General features: G+C 43.5%; 1 protein-coding gene and 1 non-coding gene across 2 annotated transcripts in view; both read right to left on the bottom strand.

Moving 5' to 3' along the window:
- LOC116912269 (alpha-fetoprotein-like) overlaps positions 1 to 16,158 on the bottom strand; it is a 41,314-nt gene extending 25,156 nt beyond the window's left edge. Inside the window, exons 1-7 of the mRNA XM_032916257.1 lie at positions 15,943 to 16,158; positions 13,078 to 13,129; positions 12,526 to 12,667; positions 9,328 to 9,539; positions 6,052 to 6,184; positions 3,922 to 4,019; positions 1,521 to 1,650 (exon numbers count right to left, since the gene is read on the bottom strand). Of these exons, the coding sequence (XP_032772148.1) occupies positions 1,521 to 1,650; positions 3,922 to 4,019; positions 6,052 to 6,184; positions 9,328 to 9,539; positions 12,526 to 12,667; positions 13,078 to 13,129; positions 15,943 to 16,027 (852 nt within the window). The 5' untranslated portion in view covers positions 16,028 to 16,158. The remainder of the gene's footprint in view (positions 1 to 1,520; positions 1,651 to 3,921; positions 4,020 to 6,051; positions 6,185 to 9,327; positions 9,540 to 12,525; positions 12,668 to 13,077; positions 13,130 to 15,942) is intronic.
- Positions 11,646 to 11,776, bottom strand: LOC116912964. Its single transcript, XR_004389531.1, has one exon. It is a non-coding gene; the product is annotated as a small nucleolar RNA SNORA18 (small nucleolar RNA).
- Positions 16,159 to 20,571: the final 4,413 nt, after the last annotated feature.

The raw sequence follows: 20,571 nt of genomic DNA, 5'->3' as shown, positions 1-20,571 counted from the left end.
GAGAAAATTGCAGTATAAACACATAAATATCACATCACAAGTACTGAAATATACCATAATGAGATTCACGAGTGTTTAAAATGTAAAAAATACTTTTCACTATGCCTTTTTTGATGGCTGTGTGTGTGTGTGTGTGTGTCTGCCTGTTTCGTGGACACACATGTGAGTTGATGTGTTGAGTGTGACTTGTACAGGTGTCACGGTGGAGGTCAGAGTCAACCTCACTGTCCGTCTGCCTTCCTTCTTGTTTGGATCTATCTGGTTGAACAGGACTAACTGACCTGAGACCTTCAGAATCACCTCTGGGGTCCCCTTTTCCACTGGGCAAAGATGTTTGAACCACCACATCCAGCTTCTTATGAGTTCTGCCGATCAGAATACCAGTCCTCATACTTGTGTGACCAGTGCTTTCATCTATAAGACCCGTCGGTGAGGGGCTGGAGAGATGGTTCAGCGGTGAAGAGTACTAAGTTCAATTCCCAGCAAACAGAACCATCTGTTGGGACCGATTCCCTCTTCTGAGGGTCTGAAGAGACATGTACTCACACACGGAAATTAATAAAAATATATATATATATATATAATATATATATATAAAAGAGAGAGAGAGAGAGATCCATTAGACCAAGGCAAAAGATAGAAATCAAGTGATCATGCAAAGAAGACAGTGCATTCCATATTGTACTGTGTGTATCAAGGTTCGAAGTTCATTGGAAGTGAGCAAAATCTCCCTAAAGCATAACGGAAGCCCCTTGGATACCTAAACACTGGCTTTGGCAAGTCTCTAACCTCAGGTCCACAATCTGGAAATCCTAGGTGTTGTTTATGTGTGAAGGGCTTTCTGCAATTTTGTTTTGTCTGTCTACTGACAGAAAGAAGCGATCATACCTTTCTAGTTTCATTATTTACAAGTGTATCATTGCTTAGAAATTTTAATCCTTTTAAGGATTAATATGGGAAAGGATGGTAGTGAAAGGTAGAAGTTTTAAGGTTGCCCCCCCCCCCCCCAGACAAAAGTTTAGAGCAGAAGAAAGAAACTGATTGGGCCCTGGAACTGCAATTATACCAGCTGGCTTGACAACTCTCTCCCAGAAACTAGCTGACCATAAAGTTAGATTAAAATCTTAGAGAACAATCTTGAGAAACAGGAAGCTCCTCCTTGTGATTTTTCACTGGTATTCTCGACATTTTCCAATGACGGCCCTCCCTACTCCATTGGGTTGTGGTTTCTTCCTTTAAATTCCCCTTCTCTTAGCTACTGGTGGTCAAACTCCACTGCCCCTGCGTGGGATACGAGTCTCAACCCCAGTGCACTGGTTCCTATCAATAAACCTCATGTAAATTACAGCAAGGACGGTCTTATGTGAGTTCTTGGGGGGTTGTGTCATCCCAAGACTTGAGGGGTCTTCCCACTATGGGGGTCTTTCATTAGCAATCAGTGTGTGTTGTATGTGTATGAAATTGTCAAAGAACAAACTTAATTAATTAAAAAAAATAACTATGAAGAAGAGATGTCTTACCCTGCCCAGGACACAGGCTAATGTGTTCCCTTCACAACAGGTCGCATGCAGATTTTTAACATCCCTGGTCAATTTGGCAATTTCGGAAAAATTAGCTTTAGGTTGCTTTTTAGTGAGTAGAATCAATTCTCTGTAAAGAAAATTAAGTATATCGAAACATTATTTTTTTCTTAGAATGAGCATAACATTCTGGTTTTAGTAATTATTTTATTTTTGAGATTATAATTTAATGAAAACATTTCCTCCTTCCCTTTCTTCCATACTTTGAATTTCCACTTCAAGGAACCAAAAGTGTCTAAACAAATTAGCAAGAATCGGGGTGTGTTTTCTCCGACCTGGTGCCGATGTGCAGACCCACACAAATATCAAATCTCAATAATGTGAAATTCGGCAATTTTCAGCATTTAAAGAAGCTGAGTTGCTGAGACACTGAAACATACACTTTGATAATCTTAGAAAGATGGCCAGCCTCAGCACAAAGAAAACTGAATGAGGCACAGGGCTCTTTTGTGCCCATTGTCAAGACTCTGGGGTTTCTCTGGAAACAAAATATCCCTGCCCTTCAGGAACTCCAGTGCTGTCACTCACTGGGGAAGATGGTGATAAGAAAAAAAAAAAAACAAATCATGAATTCAAGGTGGAGAGGATGCATTAAGGCCTCCTCCATCCCTTAGTTCCAAGAGAAAAGAAGATATGTATTTCTCTGTTCTTTACTGGGAAGGGAGATTCAGCTAGTCTCTGCATCATCATCATCATCACCACCACCACCACCATCACCACCACCACCACCACCACCCCCAATAACCCAAGCTGGCCTTGAACACACTATGTAGCCCAGGATGACCTTGTACTCCTGATCCTTCTGTATCTACTTCTCAAATGATGAAATTATAGCCAATATACCTCCATGCCCAGCCAAACTCCCACATCTTCTCTTTAAATTTTACTTTTATTTATAATGATATGAATGTGTGTGCCAATGTATAAAAAAGGCACATATGTGGACCGAGAAGTCCAGAAGAGGGCAGCGGGTTCCCCCAGAGCTGAGTTACAGCTGTGGGCAATTGTGAGCCATTCAATTTTGCTCCTGGAAACATAAGTTGGGTCCTCTGTAAGAGCAGTGTATATTTTCTCTCTCCAGGCTTAGCTCTCTGGACCTTAATTCCCAAAGTCTATCATGCACAGAGATAATTGTGATAAATTAACGGAGGAGATACTGGGACCAGTTGAGGACTATGTGGTTTCATACACAGCTCTTGTGCCACGTTTGAACAGATGCGAAGCACAAATGTAGAAAAGTGTGATGGTTTCTATGTGTTTGGCCCAGGGAGTGGCACTATCAGGAGGTGTGGCCTTGTTGGAGTGGGTGTGGCCTTGTTGGAGTAGGCGTGTCACTGTGGGGTGGGCTGTGAGACCTTTCTCTTTGACGTGTTGGAGCCAGTCTGTTCCTGGCTTCTTTTGGATGAAGATGTAGAACTCTCAGCTCCTCTAGCCTGCATGCCTGCCTGCTGCCAAACCTGTCCGATAGCCCTAATTAAATGGTTTTTATAAGAGTTGCCTAGGTCATGGTGTCTCTTTATAGCAATGGTAACCCAAACAAAAACAGAAAGATTCCAGGCTTATATTGACAAACAGGTCAATTGTGGGGTTTCGGGCAGTGAAAGGTACCCTGATTCCTGGATGAGACAGGTTGAATCCCCAGGGGACCCTAAAAAAGACGGCAGGTGCATTCCCATTCTCCCAGAATATCAGGGTGTCACGTAGCTGCGCCCACCACAAACCCCTGTAGAGAGGTTTAAGACAGACCAGTCCGTAGAGCAATGCCCTAAGCCCCTCCTCCACAGGTGAGGACGTGACCACAGGTCACGTAAGCTCCAGACAGATCAGTCATAAAAACAGGACCAGGCCCCCGAATATGTAAATAAGGTCTGACCCATCCAAAAAACTGTCATGTTCAGAATTAAAGGTGTGTAGGAATTATTCCTTCGTCTGAGAGCTTCTGTCATAAGAGCTGTAACACTGCTGCTTAGGAAGAGATCTGCTCTCCCCGAAATCACAGCCAGAAGCTCTCCTGCACCCCTCGCCGGCTAGTCAGTCTCCTGCTGGCTCTGTCCGGCTGGAAACCATAGCGTAGCAGCAGCGGCCAGAAGGAGAAAGACCAGCAGCTGAGGGTGGCAAAAGCTTTTCCCAGTCCCTCCCCGAGCTCTCTCCACCTTGCTTGAACCCGTACACCTAACCGGAGATTGCCGTGAAGAGCCCCGTGCCAGAGTCCTACAGTAAATGACTTTTCAACGTAGTTTAGTCAAAGCAGATGACGTAGCAGCAGAGCACACAGATCCACGCAGGAAACTACACTTGATCTTAGCCAAAAGGCCGAGAAGCGATCACGCAGGAAACTTACACCGCGCTTGCTACTTCCTCACTGAACTTGGTGCCAATTTCACATAAATGACGATGCCTTGCAGATATTCCTCTGATATATTTTCTGATGGGCTCTAACTGCAAACAGAAAACAACTCATTAAAGAAACGTGTTAGCGACGGAAAATGCTAACAACACCATTGGAAAAAGAAAGAAAATTAGAAATCACTGATGTCCTCGACATTCGAAAGTCTTCAACCTAGTGACTTAAGAGGGGATAACTGCAAAGACATAACATGACAAGGCTTTTGCAAAAATAATACCTCACCCTCCCCAAAGATCGTTTGGCTTAAAGCTTCATAAACAAAGTAAGGTCTGGAGACCTACCAGAAGAGACTCAAAAGTCACTTTACAGCTGTGCTTTCTTTTATCCAAGTCATTAACCCATTTTTATCCTGAGCGAGCCTCAAACCACTCTAATAGGTGCTTCAATTCTGCAGTGCATGTTAACTTCTTTACCTCCAAACATTTGTTTTCTTTAACCCTAGATTTCTACCTAAAAGGATGGCGTACAAGGCACAATGTTTTCTTCACTGGGAAATTTCTCTAAGTGTACACCATGCCCCGCAGTGTTAACATAAGCAGATACCATGAGCTAGACAAGATGTCTTCCCATTGGGACGCTCACAGTGTTGCTGGCGACGATGTCTGTTCTAAGTTGCTCTTGTTCTGTCCTTGGAGGAAATTACATAATCAATTATATTGCATGTTAACCGAGCCTGTGATCAGAACATCATGAGGCCTCAGAGACCCTCGTGAAAACGGGCAAACTGATTTGTATTTTATTTTGACATGCTAGACAAGGAGACAGACATCAGTGCATAACCATGAGCTTTCGGGCTTTAACTGAAGTGAAACCAAGAGGGAAGAGAAATGGCTTGCTTAGGAGCTGAGATTTGCCGTCTGAAGGAACCAGCATCCACCAGGAGAATAATGGGAGGTCTGGAATTTAAACACAGAGCTTTCACGGAGAATAATGCAATTGCGGAGTTCTTAGCAGAATCTTTCAGGATACCTCATTTTTCTTGAATACACAGGAAAGAACTAGGTAGGAGAAAGAGATACAGTTCTATGAATTTTAGAGGATATGGGATGGTTTCTTAGAACAATAAAGACATCAAGACAAAAATCAGTCATACGTAGCCTTGAACTATTCACTATAATCGTTATCAAATTATCATTAGTTTTCAGCATGGCATGTATAAATCTGCCTGGTGGCCTCTCAAACATGGCTCTGTTAGTATTTAGAACTTTTAATGAGCACACCAACACACACACACACACACACACACACACACACACACACACACACACGCTTGCATTTTTATCTTAAAATGAACCTCTGGTTTGCATCTATCCAATGATGGTCAAAAGACTAAAACATCTCCTGTCCCGTGTTTTTCTGAGAAGGAACTGATCATTGTTTTCCCAGCAAGAAGAAGTCTACATACAGGCCCTCTCCAAACAGGGAGGTCTTACGGTGTTTCAAACAGGAGAATGTGGTAGAAATGACTTCAGAGGCTAGATTACAGATGGCTATGGAGCCTCATCTTTGTCTACTAGAAGATTCCTTCCTGAAGCCTTGGCTAAAAGTAAACAATCCAGTTTCCCTCTGGCCATCATGCCATGAAACAGCCCAAAGTAGCTTAGGCAAGAATACTACACGCACATACCTGAAATTGTACACTAAGAGAAGAGAAGGTGTACCAACACCTGGGGACTCCAGCTCCTCCTGAATCCCAGATCCAGATGTTATCTGATTACAATTACATGAAAGTTTATGAACCAGAAAGCCCCAAGTGAGTTACTTCTGGAGTTCCTGATTCACAGACACTAATAGTAATAAAAAAATCATTGTTTTGCATCTCTGAATTTTGGGTTGTTTGGTTACTTAGCAACCGTGTCTGGAATACTTAAATGTTTATTTTCCGAAATTGTCATGCTTCTCACGTTGCAAGATTACTTACCTGTCTTTTATGAAATGAACTCTATATACTAGGTCCAGAGAAGAGCGTCAGACTGTGCACCTCTGGCACGCTGTGGGGTAACGTGACGCTGCTTCTCTACAATCCACAATTTCCTAAACAACCGAGCTACAAGTATACAATACCTTGGTCCGCAGGCACTCCGTTGCATTTTCTTCTTGACAACATGACTGAACGGCTATTTCATAGCAAGCAGACATGGTCAAGAGAGTGGGTCCGTATAAGAATGGATATCTCCGAGACATTTCATAGATATACCTGTAATTTGACAATTGGAAAGTTGTGAGCTTTGCCACCGAGGCCCATTTGCCAATGGCATTTCAAACACGCAGCATTTGTTCATTTTCCGACTGTCTGAAACTTCTGGAAATTCCAGGGATTGAGATTTGGTAGAACTTTGCCTAGAACCACCAAATGTTCACGATGAACAAGGCACCAGGATCATTCTCTGGGTGCGCATGAAGTGACTGTGTCAGGCGGGCTAACCATGATGAGAAATTAGTTCTCTCCACTTAGAGAGATATGCATGTGGGAAATTCAATAGTCTAAGCTGCACTGATGTGTAGGATTCTCCATCTGGGTCAGCTATTGACTTTACAAGTATTGAGTTTGGTCAGAAGTCTCTCAAGGTCATCCAGAAGTTCTTTCTAATTCCATTGTCCTCTAAGACCTGCTATTCAGTATTTTTGCTCGTTACTGAATTCTCTGAAATCATGTCTCCTCATTCTTGCCTGTGGAACATGTTTAAAAAAACAGACTCATATATAAGACGTATATGCACCCAGCACAAGTAGGCATTATAGACCAAACTTGTATGCTCGCACAAACCCACGTCCTTTTCCTGTGTACTTGGGAACACTACTTTCCCAGCCTCTGTAGTGAAGTTGGCAGCCTTGATCAATAAAAGATGACTGGACGGGTACGCCCAGCTGCTAGGCTTGACCGTTTATTTCTTTGCAAAACTCTCAATCCTCTTTCTTTTATAAACACATGTTCCTGGTGCCATAACCCAAGGCACAGGCATCTGAGATCCAGTTAGTCACGAAATAAGAGTTGTCAGGATTTGAGCTGAGCTGGAAAAACAAAACAAAAAAACAACTGAGGTAGCCGATGTCAAAGCAGCCAAGTATGGCTGGAAGCCAAAATGGAAATCACAGTTGCACTGTAGTTAACTATGTAGCAGAGTCACAAAGGGAAGAGCTAACAGAAGAATGCCAGGTCTTCTAGTCAAGCCAGTTGAGCGTCACAGGAATCAACCTAGGGGTTAACAAGATGGCTCAGTGGTAAAGGCACTTGTCATGCTAGCTGGTGACCAGTTTGACAGCCAAATCACAGATCAAGGGAAGAGGAAAGAAATGGTCCCACAGAGTTATCCTTTCACACACACATACACACAAACACACACACACACACACACACACACACACATTTGCACATAGTAACTTTTCATTCGAAAAGGAATTATCGGAGATATTGAATCTTCCCATTCCTGAGGGAGCCCTAGGGAGAAGCTCCTGTTTCGTGGCACAAGGGTGAAGAGCCAATGAGACCAGGAACGAGAAGGTCTCTCTCTGCTAAAGTCCTGACCAGCAGACCTCCAAGAGCAGACACTTCATCAAGGTGTATAGCTCAGCTGGGGAGTGTGACGTCCACCCACATCCCTGACAGTTCCATTCCGTGGTTGTACACCTCATCTGCTGTGGGGATGCTTTGGGCTTGCCTGAAGCCTGAGGTAAACAACAGCATGCATAGGTAGCACTTTAGTACATGAGTAGCTATCCTCATATTTTACCCTTAATGCCAGGCACCTGGGAACTTGTGTGACACTGTCTAAGGCCATACGATTCTCTCATGAAACTCCAGAAACCTCCGAGGTCCGTTCCATCCCTATAAGCGTGAACAGGTCTGGGTTGCTCAGCTCCATGTCATCGAGTCTCCTCAATTATCCCTGGTCTAGACTAACACGTGTACAAGCCACTGTCAGATCACCACCAGGCTCCCAGACCCCAGATCCAGCAACCAGATCTCTGCCTTAGTCCTCATGTTGGTGCCTGAGTCAAGCAATATGGACCCAGCCCCATTCCATGAGAGCTACAGTTTCTCTTGCTCTTTCCTGGCTCTAAATCCTAACTACTTGTTAGCACTTGGCTCTCAACAGATGCAACTCCATGCTAATTAGGGTTCCAGACTGTGATCTTAATAATACCATAGTACCGTCACTCATCCCAGAATCACACAGTCCATGTTTTATTCCTGAAAAGCCCCCTCTGTTTAATCTGCAGTTACTGCTGTTTCCTGGCTCAAATGACACACTGCATGCTACAGCCCTCAGGGGCTCTGCTATCCATCGATGCATCTCACTAGGACGGGGGCCTGTTACTGGCCTCTGTCCCCAGTGCTCTCTGCTTTTTATGGTTTTCCTAGGTTAGCCTAGTCAACTGGACCCTTTGTTGTACCTGGAGAGAGAGATATGGCACCTTCTGAATTCCCTTATAACCCGAGCTCTGAAGCAACCTTGATTCTAATGCTTCCAAAGAAGATGAACTCACACGGTGGCACTCAAACAATAACTCATCAGACATGGTTACGTCAGCCGGTAAGGATACAGAGGCACAAGTCTCCCTCCACAGGACAAGAGGACCAAGCCAAGCAGCATAGGCAAAGGACAGCCCTGGAATCTGGATTGACATCTTAGTCCACCATTTCTCCTCCCCTGGGTCATCCCTGGGGTGGCCTCCTTCCTGGAATAGGTAGCAGTCGGCTTAGAAGCCATTGTTACTTCCAGTTTAAACCCTTTACATTCTGATGCTTTAGATGCAAACATGTACAAAGTGCATCTATCCACGGTGCTGGGATGTTCACGAGGGATAAGGTCAGGGCATTCTTTGTGTTCCTCACAGGGGACACGTGGGCTTTGTGGGAGCCAGCAGGAGGCTGCCTAGAGTGGCTTTGCCAACTTCCCAGAGCCTTGTCTGTCTTTGGTCAGGTTGTCTGTTGAGCACACAGCCACCAGCCCTCCTTTTTTACTTCCCTAGGTGTTAACGCCGTTTTAACCTCAGCGTTTGTTTAGCACTAAGATCGTTTCTCACGACAACACTGAGTATTGTTTTCTACTGCTCTTCTAATCCAAGAGGCAAGCCCTGTACAGGGCCTCATCATTTCTAATCATCCACCTCAGACACTTCCAGTCCTTATTTATCCACTAGGATATCAATTGGCATCCCTTTTAGAAGGAGAAAGAAAAGAATCATAGCTCAAGCTTCCATTTTAATTCTACATAATAAAGCATTGCTTCCAGAGAATTTTGTATGCGAAAGGATCTGTCTTTAAAAATTGGAAACTATACTTTGTAAAAAAAAAATATTCTTTTTAAAAGACGATGTCAAAGAGAAGTGGCTTACCTCAATTTCAGGGACACGTTACCCTCCTCTGCCATCGCACAGATCAGTTCAGGCCTTGGCATCAGGGGTGTATCACGGCTGTCTGCATCGTCTTTCTTGTACGACAGGAAGCACCTGAGTCTTGCTGCATTTTTTCTCTTACAGCAGTCAGTGAACACCTGATTATCCACCAGTCCTTGGTTGCCGCAAACATGTGTAAGGAAGGTAGCCATCTATTGGAGGAAAGGGGGACGTACAGGGGAAGTGTAGGAGACTGGCAGTCCTCACCATGAGAAACTTAAACTGGGCACACTATGCTGAGCTTTCGATCCAAAAATCCATGGACACAGAGACTTCAATTTCGATTGATGATTCATTCCATGCGTACACGTGTATTTTTAATTAATTTTAAATTTTATTTATTTGTTCTGCGTGCACGTATGCACATCTGTGCATATACATGTAAGTGCGTACATAGAGTGCATGCACATGAATGTGCACAGGCAGAGGTCAATGCTGAGTCTTTCTCCATCACTGTTCATCTTAGTTCTAAGAGGAAGTCCTTCATTCAACCTACAACTACGGCTGTAACGACCGATCAATAACCTACAACTACAGCTGTAACGACCGATCAATAACCTACAACTACAGCTGTAACGACCGATCAATAACCTACAACTACAGCTGTAACGACCGATCAATAACCTACAACTACAGCTGTAACGACCGATCAATAACCTACAACTACACCTGTAACTATACTGTATCAATAACCTACAACTACAGCTGTAACGACCGATCAATAACCTACAACTACAGCTGTAACGACCGATCAATAACCTACAACTATAACTGTAACGACTGATCAATAACCTACAACTACAGCTGTAACGACCGATCAATAAGCTCTGGGGTCTACCAGTCTCTGGTCCCTACGGCTGGCGTTAAGGAAATGCGCTGCTCTATCTGACCTGGCATAGCTACTAGGACCTGCACTTAGTCTTCATACATGTACAAGTATTTCACAGACTGAACTACATGTCAGCCCCCAGCCATAACTTTTAAGTACAAATCTTTTACTTTAAAAAAGAAAACCAAAAACATGCATTTGCCTATTACGTGTGGTAAGCGTGTGTGCCTAGGAGCAGGTATAGAGGGGAGAGGACCACTTGGGGAAGACGATTTTCTCCTTCCACTGTACGGGTTCCCTCCCGGCATCAAACTCAGGCTGTCAGGGTTAGCATCAAGTGTCTTTACTGAGCCATCTTTCTAGCCCCTCTTGGGTTTTAAAATCTAAATTCACACCTGCTAGCTGTTGATCACAGAGAATCTACCAGTTTCCCTTTCCTATAGCATTGCTTCGTTCCCAAGCGATCGAACGGCTTTTGAAAAATTAACTAGATGTGATTTAGAATACCCAGGGCAGGATATTTCTAAGGAGAACTATCCACCAAAAAACAAAACAAAAACAAAAAAGCACTGCTAATTTGGTTTATTTCCTATTCGGTTTTAGTTTTGTTTCCATGGGAACGTATTTTGTGTGTTGCGTGTGTTGTCAGCTTTACAGCTGGAGTTGTAATGATTTCAGTGTTTTCAAATGGTTTTAATTGGCCGTAAACGTACAGCGCTTGGTAAACCTCAGCTGGCAAGTGTTTCACATTTGAGAAATAAATACAGAAAAAAGTCATCCTTGGAAATGGAAATTTTAAAAGAAGGGATTGCTCTAAAAACTCATACAGCCACTGGCAGAACCTCCATTTAAAATGTAGACCCATGACAGAGTCCAGCACGTGATCCACACCCAGGCATTAGCCCAAGAGATGGAGCAGGAAACTCTACAACGAAGAAAAGTTACTCCTCGTGTGTATGCTACATTATTTAGCATAACGGATCCTGAACCTCTGTGTTCTTTTTTTTTTTTTTGTGTGTGTGTGTGTTAAGGGTTCTTTTTTAATGTATAAAATTATTTATTGTCAATAAATTTTTATTTAAGTGGTTGGTTTGATTTCTTTGCTGTCCATCCAGGCACTCTGAAAATAGCCCTTTCTCAAGGGCATCCAGTTGTGCTTTTTAGCCCTCTTTTATCTGTCTTTTCCAACAGTCATTGGCAACTTCTAAGTTCTTAGCCAGAAGATTTGTGGATTTCTTCAATTTACTTTAGGGACCCTTCTTCAATTAGCTTTAAAAACCATTTTAAGGTAGGTTTCCCTTGTGACACCCAACATCTCTGTAGAGTCTTTCATATCCATTCCTAACACTCAGAATCCTAATCTTTATGAAGGAAATGCCAGTGCTTCTATAAACAAAACCAAAATTGCACATCAGTTTTGTACTTTGTTAGCTGTCTTGTAGTTCCTTCCCACAGACCTAACAAACAGTCCTGCGAGTCAAGCAAAACCACAAGTTACTATATGAGGCGTTTCCAACGATGTGTGGCTACTAAGGAAGCCCCATCGGGATAGACCTCAAAGAACCTCTGTGTTCTAATGTTAGTGTTCATCAAGAATTTCCATGGAGGGGGTATGAGATGGCCCAATGGCTGAAGGCACTTGCGGCCAAATTTGATGACCTGAGTTCAAACCCTGGGACCTACACTGTCAAAGGAGAGAATTAATTTCCATAAGTTGTCCTCTCTCTCCACAAGTTGCCCCCCCCCCTCTCTCTCTCTCACACACACACACATACACACACACACACACTCAATTGAAAAACTAAACATATCTCCCCAAGGAATTCCTATTTCACTGAAATTGCTGGGCATGTATAGGCATATAGAGGTTTATAATGAAGCCATAACAATACCCCTAATTTTCTAGTGACTGAGAAAGGAATCTGTAAAAATATTTGTTTCTTTTTCATATTCTTAAAGACATTTTTAATTTATGTTCATTTCAGTTCAATCTCTTTGTAGGAAGATGTCAGACACCAGCGTTTTGGTGACTCGGGCAGAGAGACCAACACAGAGCTGCTAATCTTCAGAGCTGTGAGTCACTGATTCTTTCCCTCGAGTGCTTGGCCCTCAGAACCTGGGCTCCCAGACGGAATTTGGTTAAATGTAGATTTAGAAGTCTACAAAGATTGTATCTGGCGTGTGATTCCTACACATACTCTTGCTTTGCCACGTCCTGTCTAATTATTCAACCAGTCCAGTTTACAGCAACATCCTTTGTTTACCATCTAGCTCGGACAGGAGAAGAAAGCAACACATGATCCACCTACCAGTCGACGAGCACACTCTGAGGGGGACTCGTGTGGTTTGAGAAGCTTACACTTTCCAGTGAGATCCAGCAGCTCGTGGGCTATGGCTTGGACTTTGTCATAAGCTGCATCCTGAAGGAACTGAGCCACCATCATGCTGACACTGAAAGGTAAGATTGTGTGTTGAGCAAGCAGCAATGTTGTCCCTTCTTCCTTTATTGTATCATCATCGTCATCACCACCACCATCACCACCACCACCATCGCCACCATCACCACCACCACCACCACCATCACCACCACCACCACCACCATCACCACCACCACCACCATCACCACCACCATCGCCACCATCACCACCACCACCACCACCATCACCACCATCATCATCACCCCCACCATCACCACCACCACCATCACCACCACCACCACCATCACCACCATCATCACAACCACCATCACCACCATCACCACCACCACCACCACCACCATCACCACCATCATCCTATTCTTCCTCCAAAGACTTCCCTTCAAATTTTTAAAAAAGAAAAAGAATAGGGATAACCAAACTCACCTGGCTTGTAGGTTCTCCTCCAGGTGATCCTGCTCATTAACATGCTGCCTGGCTGGGAAAAAGGTTTTTTGTTTTTGTTGTTTTGTTTTGTTTTTGTCTCTATGATTTCAATGCTTGTATGCCCCTGATTTTCACATGTTGAAATCCTAACCTAAGGTAGGAACTTGTAATAGTCATAAGGGTGGGGCCCTCATCCGAGGGATTAGTGTCCTTATGAAAGAGGCTGATGGGAACTCATTCATCCTTTCTACCACATGCAAGCTTAGTGGAAAGACACCACTTATCGGGCCTGAAAGCAGGTTCACGCAAAGGCACCCAGTTCAAGAACCCTTACCAGATACGGAGTCTGCTGGCATCTTGCTTTTGGACTTTCCAGCCTCAGGTACTGAGAGAGCGAAACCTCTGATGGTTATGATCCTCCCACCTTGCAGAATTTTTGGAACAGCAGCTCAGATGGACTAAGACATTTGTATAATGGAAAATTTTTCCAGCTTGAAAACTGCCTTAAATTCTATAATCTACGCTTACTCAATCAGGACTTTTCATTAAATGTAGTGATAAGAACAGTGTAATGGTATATATCTTCTTTTGAGTTTAAACTGTTTCCTGTGAATGATGTCTTTAATATTTGAATAGAGCTGAACTTGATCGCTGGTTACAAGTAAATTACACGTGGTTGAATTCAGAGTTCTGAATGAGACCCTGGGGAAATGGCTCAGTCAGTAACGCTCTTGCCTTTTAAGCCCAAAGATAGAGTTCAAACATCAAGACTTTAAAAGGAGCTGGGCGTGGTGGTGCAAGTTTGTAATCCACATGTGGACGAGGCAGAGATAAGCGGTCACTGGGCCTCACAAGCTAGCTGGTCCACCCTACTTGGAAGCTCCAAGCCAATCAAAACCCAAATGAAACAAGAGGGCATCAATAGACATTTTTAACACAAGAAGGGGCAGCTCATGAGGCCTAGATAAAGACCTAGGCAGCTAGGGGATGCCGGGAGCAGGGGAAATGATCTTCCCAAGGGAAGAGCACATCAACTGGTTATCCAGTAGTAAATGGTCAGCCCTGATAACATATACATACAAATAACATTATAGTGACAGAGAAGTAAATTCACACACACACACACACACACACACACAACCACAACCATATACCAATTAATGAAAAAGAGGCCATGAATTTGAAGGCAGGTGAATGGGATCGCATGGGAGACTCTGAAGGGAAGAAAGGCAAGAAGCAAATGATGTAATTGTATTATAACCTCAAAAAATAAAGGGCAATGTTTTTTTAAAAATCAAGATGGATGGTGCCTGAAGCACGTACAAGATTGCTCTCTGCTCAACACGACACACAGACACAGTGCTCTGAATTCTTAATGAAACTTAATGACTTGGTTAAACTCTTTGATCATTTCATTAAAAGCTATTAGCACATTCAAAAGTAAATGTCAGCACCTGGGAACAGAATCCCAGACATTAATGGTCTGTGACTCTTGATTTGGCCAAGGAGTCTCCCCCATTCTGTGTGGCCCATCTCCATTAGCCACTCATCACTCTCTCTCTCTCTCTCTTTCTCTCTCTCTCTCTCTCTCTCTCTCTCTCTCTCTCTCTCTCTCTCTCTCTCTCACACACACACACACACACACACACACAGAGAGAGAGAGAGAAAGAGACAGAGAGAGAGAGACAGAGAGACACAGAGAGAGAGAGACTCACACACACAGAGAAACAGTCAGATACACAGACACACACACAGAGACACACTCAGAGAGAGAGAGAGAGTCACAGAGAGAGAGACACACACACACATGTATACACACTCTCACAAAGAGACAGGCAGACTGACACACATACACACTCTCACACACACACACAAGGACACACACACATGCAGACCCCTTGATGAAGCTGTGTCTTCCCTCTCACACTAACGGTTTCTAAAGATCCAAGCAGCTTTCCGTTAAGCAAGCAAACAGTCATTACCAATTGCCATTGCCACACAAAAGTGTAGGTTTTAAAGCCAGCTCTTTAGATTTCGACTTCTATTAATAAAAAGTAGAAAGAGAAAAAAAGCAGGCACGTAAGTTTTAGTGCTTTGGGTGGGTACTAAGATCGAATGAGGGGCTGGGGAACGACTCAGTCAGTAGAGTGATGGCTGTAAATCATAAGAATGTGGGTTTGGATCCCGGGAACCTACTGTATAAACCCAGCACAATGGCTGGCATCTACTATCCTGGTGTTGGGGTAGGAGGATCCCTGGAGCTCATGGCCAGAGATTCTAGCCAATCAGTAAGGTCCAGTTTAGTAAGAGAGCCTATCTCAAAAACTCAAGGATGAGGAGCAATTGAGGTGACACCCTATGCCAACCTCCAGCCTATCACGCACATGCGAATGCACCGACACACTTGTGCTCATGTACACAAATACATATGCACGGAAAGACACACATGCACACATGTAAAAGATTATTAAAGGAAAACACGTGTAAAGTTGTAAGCACATTGCCTTGTGATAATAGGTCCTGATGTAGCTTCTAAAATACAGCTTCTATTCCTGAGTGACTCCCATTTTTGCTCTGCTTGAACTCACTCGGCCAATTTCAAACATTGGCTTAAATGTATTGTTCTCTCACCTAGCATGGGGCCAGAGAAGGGAAGCTTAACAGAGACAGCCCCAGATGAGTGACCTCAACTTACAGGCCCGTTCCTGTGTTCATCCCACTCACGGTGTCCAGCAAGTTTTAATAATTCTTTCGACAGCGATGACGTCTGAGAAAAATAAGGCTCTCCACACACATGTTAATGGTTGTCATGGTTACTCATCTAATCCTTACACAGAGGCCACACAGGCAGCAGAGATTTCCTACCTGCTTGTAGTAAACTTGTTTGGAGAGACTCGCATTTATCGTAGCTGAAGAAAGCAATTAAAAATAGAGCTTTAGCAATCTCCATTGTTTCAGACGAAGTTCCGCCGTTTGACAGAAACAAAGACTTCTACATTCTTTTCGAGCAATCAAGGTTAACCATTAGCTTTTCTAGTGAATATTATTTCTTCTTAAAGCTCCCGTGGACTCTCAGAAAACCGGACAAACTCGGGACAGTGAAGAAATGTTCGAGTTCGTTAATGAATACAGGATTTTAAAGCAGGTAATGTCCACCTACGATTTGTTCAAGATTACAACACACAGGCCTTGTGAAAACAACCGATCCACATGTGGGTGAATGCCGGTATACAGCATCTCATTTCACAGAAATGCTTGTTTACATGTGCGAAGTTCTAGAGAGGAAATCAGAAGCAAACATGCAATACCCTTGGCTGAGCAAATGGTCTGGACTCAGGTGTCAATGCCAAAGATCGGCATTGCCAAGACCCTGGAGAGAGGAGAGGTAGAGCGCACAGCGGGGCCGGCAAACTCAAAGGAAAGGCACTTATCCTTGGGTGCCAGTTGTCAACCAGGGTCATCACATGCCCTTCACTCACACAACACCATCATCGCCTGAGTGGGAAATTAAGACCAATTCTTACCATGAGCTCATGGTCTCACAGATAACACATCAGGTCTACTTTTAGAGCCCACACGCCCAAGAGCTGCACTAATGTCCTCCCATGGCTGCCTACTTGGCTGTTCATCCAGTTCTTGGGCAAGCGAACAGGGAGCCCACGAGAGAAGAGAAAGCGATGGGTACATGTGGCAACCAGAACATAGGAAAAGGGAAGTTGCTGGTTACTGCTTTAGCCTTCCCTACCCCCACTTTCCTCATTTACAAGGGGTGGCTTTGGTTAAACCACTTGCAAATGAAAATGTAGTTTTCTCTGAGAGAGTCTCTCTAGGAAAACAAACTACTCTTAGGGGTAGACTGTAAGCCCGGCAGTACATGGAGAACGTAAAATGAACTCAGTGACATCTTTGGAAGGTTTTTATTTCATAATGTCATATTTAAACTTTTTAAAATGTATATTATTCTTGTTTTTTGTGTATATTTTTCTCTTTTGGGTATATATTGTGGCTTCCAGTTTAGTGTTTTTATGGAATTTCTAGGTGTGTGAACTAGTGGGTCTTTTGTGGGGGGCTCTCTTTCTTTTGTTTGTTTTGTTCTATTATCATATGTTAGTTTTCATTTCATTTTATTATTATCCTTTAGAAGCCCTTTTCCCCCAATGAGAGACTGGAACGAGATGGCCCCAGACAGGAAGGGGGTGGGGAGAGACTGGGAGGAGTCGATGGAGGGAAAACCATAACCAGGATATATCCTGAGAGAAAAAAAAAATCTATGTTCAATTAAAGGAAAAGAAAAAAGAATTTCAAAGGCTTAGAGTCTATAGGTTCCCTTTTCTGGCTTCCTGAAGAGGAACCTGCCTGTGTGTATGCGCTCACACTTGTCCCAGGGAGAGGAAAAAAAAAAAACCTAACTGGTTGTCACTTAGATCGGGACTACACCAGCTCAAGACTATGAATGACCTGTGAAATAGGAAGCCATGGTTAACAAGGGAAAGCTACCTTTGACCTTTGACTTTTGACCAGTTTTCACCATCTTTCAGGGCCTTCTGAATGCTCTTAATGTTCATTGTCCCCTATTTATTTATTTGACTGCTTGATTGGTTTCAATTTTGGCTTTTGAAACAGTAACTTTTTGAAAGGTGGTCAGTTGACAATGTATCCACCACAGCCTCCCAAGTACTACTGGATTAGAGGTCTGCGACATCTCCAAGCTACATACCTCTCCTGTCAGCACCCCAGGCAGATGTCACTAATCCTGTGCCCCCACCCCACCCCCAGCTCAGCCTTAGAATTACTCATAGTGCAGCCACATCAATAGATTTGGGGTGGAAGGGAATGGGAACCAGTGCTAAACTAATTCTGCCTTTTAAAAAAACACTCAAATTTTAGTCTCCAGAGAAGTCCTCCTCTCATAGATATTTGAATATTAGCAAGAGATGTTTGTAAATGCAAAAAGAATCCAGACCACAGGAAACACAAGTTGATGAGGATTATCTAGACAGTGGCCACGGAATGGGATTTATAACGTCATTCATTCTATGTAATTTTCTATGAAACAAAACATTTAAACAATGTTTCTATGCTGGTCTCCGAGACTAAGGAAAAGAAAGGCATCCGAATGGGAAGCTAAATGCTGACTTGGGATTTTGTTTGCATGCTTGCTGGAGACAGGGTCTCCTGTCCAACAGTGTGTCCTGAGACTCAGTCTTCTTGCTTCAGATTTCTGAGTGATTGCCGGTAGTACAGATGTCTCTACAGTACCCCCCACTCACAACTTCTCCATAAATACTGTTTCCCCAGCCAACAGGATAACCTGATTCTTGTTCACATTGTAGAAACAGAGTTCAAAAGGACAAAGACTGGGGCTGGAGGTCATGCCACCCCCCAGCCATCACTGCCCATTCCTAGGGAGTATGATTTACCATGAGGTATTTACAAGCTGTACAGGTCTTTCTGCATCAAGCCCCAGTGTGCCCTACTCATTGATGCAAGTCCTGTGCGACACACACAGGAAGTTTGAAGCTCCCTCACTCCAAATCCGGTCTCCTCTGTGCGAAGGGAAACTACTTCTCTATAATACTCGCCTCCCTCCTCTGCTAACATCCCACTGGTCACATGTTTTTCTTGGTGTGTTCTCCATGCTCTCCATTGGTATGGCAACATCCTTTGTGACAAAAGTCTTCACGGTGGCGGCAGCTTCCAGAACTCGAGTTTTATATTGTGCTGACCACGGCAGTCTCGAGTTCAAAGCAGCTCCAATATTAGGAATAGAGTTGAACTAGCCAATTGTGTCTGTTTCCTTCCTGTTTACAATCTACAACCTATTGTTAAATAAACCATTTTATTATGCCATTGGTAAATAATCAAAGAACAAAAACGCTTTATGAATGCATTTATAAATTCAGTGCTATATCCGGTGGCCATTGTACTTGACAAGTTAATATAGTAATGTAGATTTATTTTAATATGGTAGTAGTACATCATACAAAAACTACACCAGAAAAAACCTCAAAATATACAAAAATACAGAGAGAGAGAGAGAGAGAGAGAGAGAGAGAGAGAGAGCCACAGAGTCTGAGGCCCTACATCAAATTCATCAGTAGAACTCTGAAGGACCTAACGCACATTCTGGACCATCGCAGTGCTATGGAAGATGGTGAGGGTCTTTTCTCATCCCCTTCCTCTATTATGGCCCCACCTCCTACTGGCCTGCTCTCCCCCATACACACTTCAGAAAGACACAGGAGCTGCACACATCTGACCGACATTCACATCTACTATGTCTGACTCACATCAAGAATCTAACAGCTACTTTTGAACAAAGGAGTGAGATTCAGAAAGTCTATTTCTGAAGCACTCTACCAGAATAACTTTGCAAACATCACCCTGGCTTCCTCACGAGATGGTCATCACCTCTGAGTGCAGACATGAAGCTTTCAAGTCAGTAAAGTCAGGACCGCTAGGCTCGGAACCTGTCTTCATTTCCTGACGTTTCCGCTAAGCACTTACAGCTCTGGCAGAGCAGGAGTTTTGGTGTAGAACACAGAGCAAACCCTCTTGCCTCTGCTGACACAGACCTCTGTATAAAAGATTACTAAAAAAAAAATGTTCATCGTGCATTTTATTTTGTGTGTGTGTCTACATGCATAGGCACATGTGTGGAGGTAGGAGGACAGCTTGCGGGTGTTAATTCTCTCCTTCCAGCATCTGGGTCCCAGAGTTGAACTCGGCTCATTACATTTTTATCCGCTGAGTCATCTTTCATTCCCTGAGTAGAAGATTTTTAATGTACACCACATGGATGAACCTAAGAAATGGTATTCAATATTATCCTGCCTTACAAAAGTCTCCGTTCTTTTTCCAATGACTAGTGGTGTACCACGGCCCAGAACTAGTTTCCTTCCTCAAACCTTGAGTCTCTGTAAAGTGAGATTAAAAGTATCTACTCAGGGAATTGTTAGAACCAAATGGAGAGATTTGTATAAAGCACTGGAAACATGGTTTGAAACAACCCATAGAAGTTGGCTGTGAGTGCTACCCATGGTGTGCAAACATAGGTTCAAGCACTCACTTCCCTGGTTCCTTCTCTCAGTGGCAACAAGGGGACCCAGAAACATTCTTCCCACACAGGAATATTCAGAGTTCTGACCTCCTGAGAGTAAGGCAGGTTCAAGAGTACGAAAAAGATTCTGAGGAGATAACTGAGTCATGACTGTTTAGTCGTGTGTGTGTGTGTGTGTGTGTGTGTGTGTGTGTGTATATGTCTATGTGTGTGTTGTGTCTGAGTGGTGTATATGTATGTGTGTGTTGTGTCTGTGTGGTGTGTGTGTATATGTGTGTGTGTTGTGTCTGTGTGGTGTTTGTGTGTGTGTGTATGTGTTGTGTCTTTGGTGTGTGTGTGTGTTGTGTCTGTGGTGTGTGTGTATGTGTGTGTGTTGTGTCTGTGTGTGTGTGTGTGTGTTGTGTCTGTGTGGTGTGTGTGTGTGTGTGTTGTGT

This window comes from Rattus rattus, chromosome 11, assembly GCF_011064425.1.
Source record: "Rattus rattus isolate New Zealand chromosome 11, Rrattus_CSIRO_v1, whole genome shotgun sequence".
NCBI lineage: Eukaryota > Metazoa > Chordata > Mammalia > Rodentia > Muridae > Rattus > Rattus rattus.
This window is presented reverse-complemented; position numbering and strand designations above follow the sequence as displayed.